The sequence below is a fragment of the Cebus imitator genome, unplaced genomic scaffold, assembly GCF_001604975.1.
Source record: "Cebus imitator isolate Cc_AM_T3 unplaced genomic scaffold, Cebus_imitator-1.0 Scaffold128, whole genome shotgun sequence".
Taxonomy (NCBI): domain Eukaryota; kingdom Metazoa; phylum Chordata; class Mammalia; order Primates; family Cebidae; genus Cebus; species Cebus imitator.
In genome coordinates this window covers 1408137-1409704 of record NW_016107443.1, presented here as the reverse complement: position 1 = coordinate 1409704, position 1568 = coordinate 1408137, and the positions used below count along the sequence as shown (strand labels likewise).

Here is a 1568-nt window from a genome sequence, read left to right as displayed (position 1 = left end):
AGAACTGGAAGAAAATAAAATAAGGGAGTTTCAGAGCAACTGACACTCAGCAGAAGAATGGGGGTGGGGAAAGGGGGAAGAATGGAGGTCCTCTTTGAGATTTCCCTCATCCCTCTTCCAATATACTCATTTTATCTCTGTTAGGAACTAGATATGGCAGCATTTCCCAGAGTGGGAAGCTTTTAAAAGAGAAAATCTAAAGGCCTAGGTTACCTCAGATTCATCATATAATCTTCATGGTTCCCTCTGTTCAAGTGCAGGTCATTGGGGTAGACAAGAAAACTCACACACAGGATCATTAGGACCTCCATGGAATTCCTTCCTCGATCTACAAAGTCACCATTAAAAACATATGGGTTGCTCCCTGAGGGGAGACCATTCTGTGGAAGGAGAAAGGGAAAAACAAGCAATTGACAGAATGTACTTTTAAAGTAAGGCTGTGTACATAACATCCCTGTTAATTTGAAGAAAAGAGGCTGAGTCAGGTTCTTCCACCAGGAAAAATCTGCTCTCTCGCTTGGGCCAGTTTTACTCTTTCAGGGCAGGCATCTCCTGGAAAGGCCCTGAAAGTGACAAATTCATTTGGGAATGGAAGATTCCAGGGAGGATGGGGGCGGGTGCTCATTCTACCCACTACCTACTATGAGTTTTCTTTGAAAGGAGCTGATATTTATCCTATCAAACATGGCTATTCTCACCTCTTCCTTCTCCTCTGAAAAGAGGAAAACTTCTATCCAAGGAAGAACACCAAACTATGAGCCAGAAATCTTTTATCCTAAGGGTCCGTATCATCAGCTTCTTGGGGATGTGATTCCCCCAATTTGCAAAATGGGGATGGCACTATATCCCTTCCCAGATCACCTGAGAGAATGGAAATGAAAGTACTCAGGCAAGTGAATGGTGCTATGTGATGTGACTGGGCAGGTCGGATGTACTGCCAGCGAGCAACTACACCAGGAGGCATAGCCGGCATATATTCTCAATGATCACTGACCGGGCCATATCGGTTTTTAAGTATTTTTAATATCACTCTTGAGTATGAGATAATACTTTTAAACACAGTGTTAGCATAAAAAGCAGCAGAGATCAGAACAAAGGTCTGGTCTTTATACTAGTTAATTATTCATTTAGTCCTAGACTATAAAGCTCTAAGACAAAACAAACTCATGTAACATGGTTACATTTTCTCAATGTCATGTTTGATAGGGAAATGGCTATTCCTCTATTGCATGGCTTCTACTGCATAAGACAAATTCAAATGTTTTAAAAATACATTACAAAGAGACAAATTTCAGTACTCATATATAAAAATGCATGTCCTCCTTTAAAAAGGTTACCTTCACCAGGAATGGTGGCTCATGCCTTTAATCCCAGCACTTTGGGAGGCTGAGGCAGGCCGATCACTTGAGGTCAGGAGTTTGAGACCAGCCTGGCCAACGTGATGAAACTCCATCTCTACTAAAAATACAAAAATTAACCAGGCATGGTGGGGCACACCTATAATCCCAGCTACTCAGGTGGCTGAGGCAGGAGAATTGCTTGATCCCGGGAGGTGGAGGTTGCAGTGA

The 1568-nt window shown here is 42.5% G+C and overlaps 1 protein-coding gene across 1 annotated transcript in view; it reads right to left on the bottom strand.

Annotated features, from left to right (window-relative positions):
• PPEF1 (protein phosphatase with EF-hand domain 1) overlaps window positions 1-1568 on the bottom strand; it is a 157839-nt gene that overhangs the window by 54466 nt on the left and 101805 nt on the right. The window contains exon 11 of the mRNA XM_037742816.1: window positions 213-380. Within this exon, the coding sequence (XP_037598744.1) occupies window positions 213-380 (168 nt within the window). The remainder of the gene's footprint in view (window positions 1-212; window positions 381-1568) is intronic.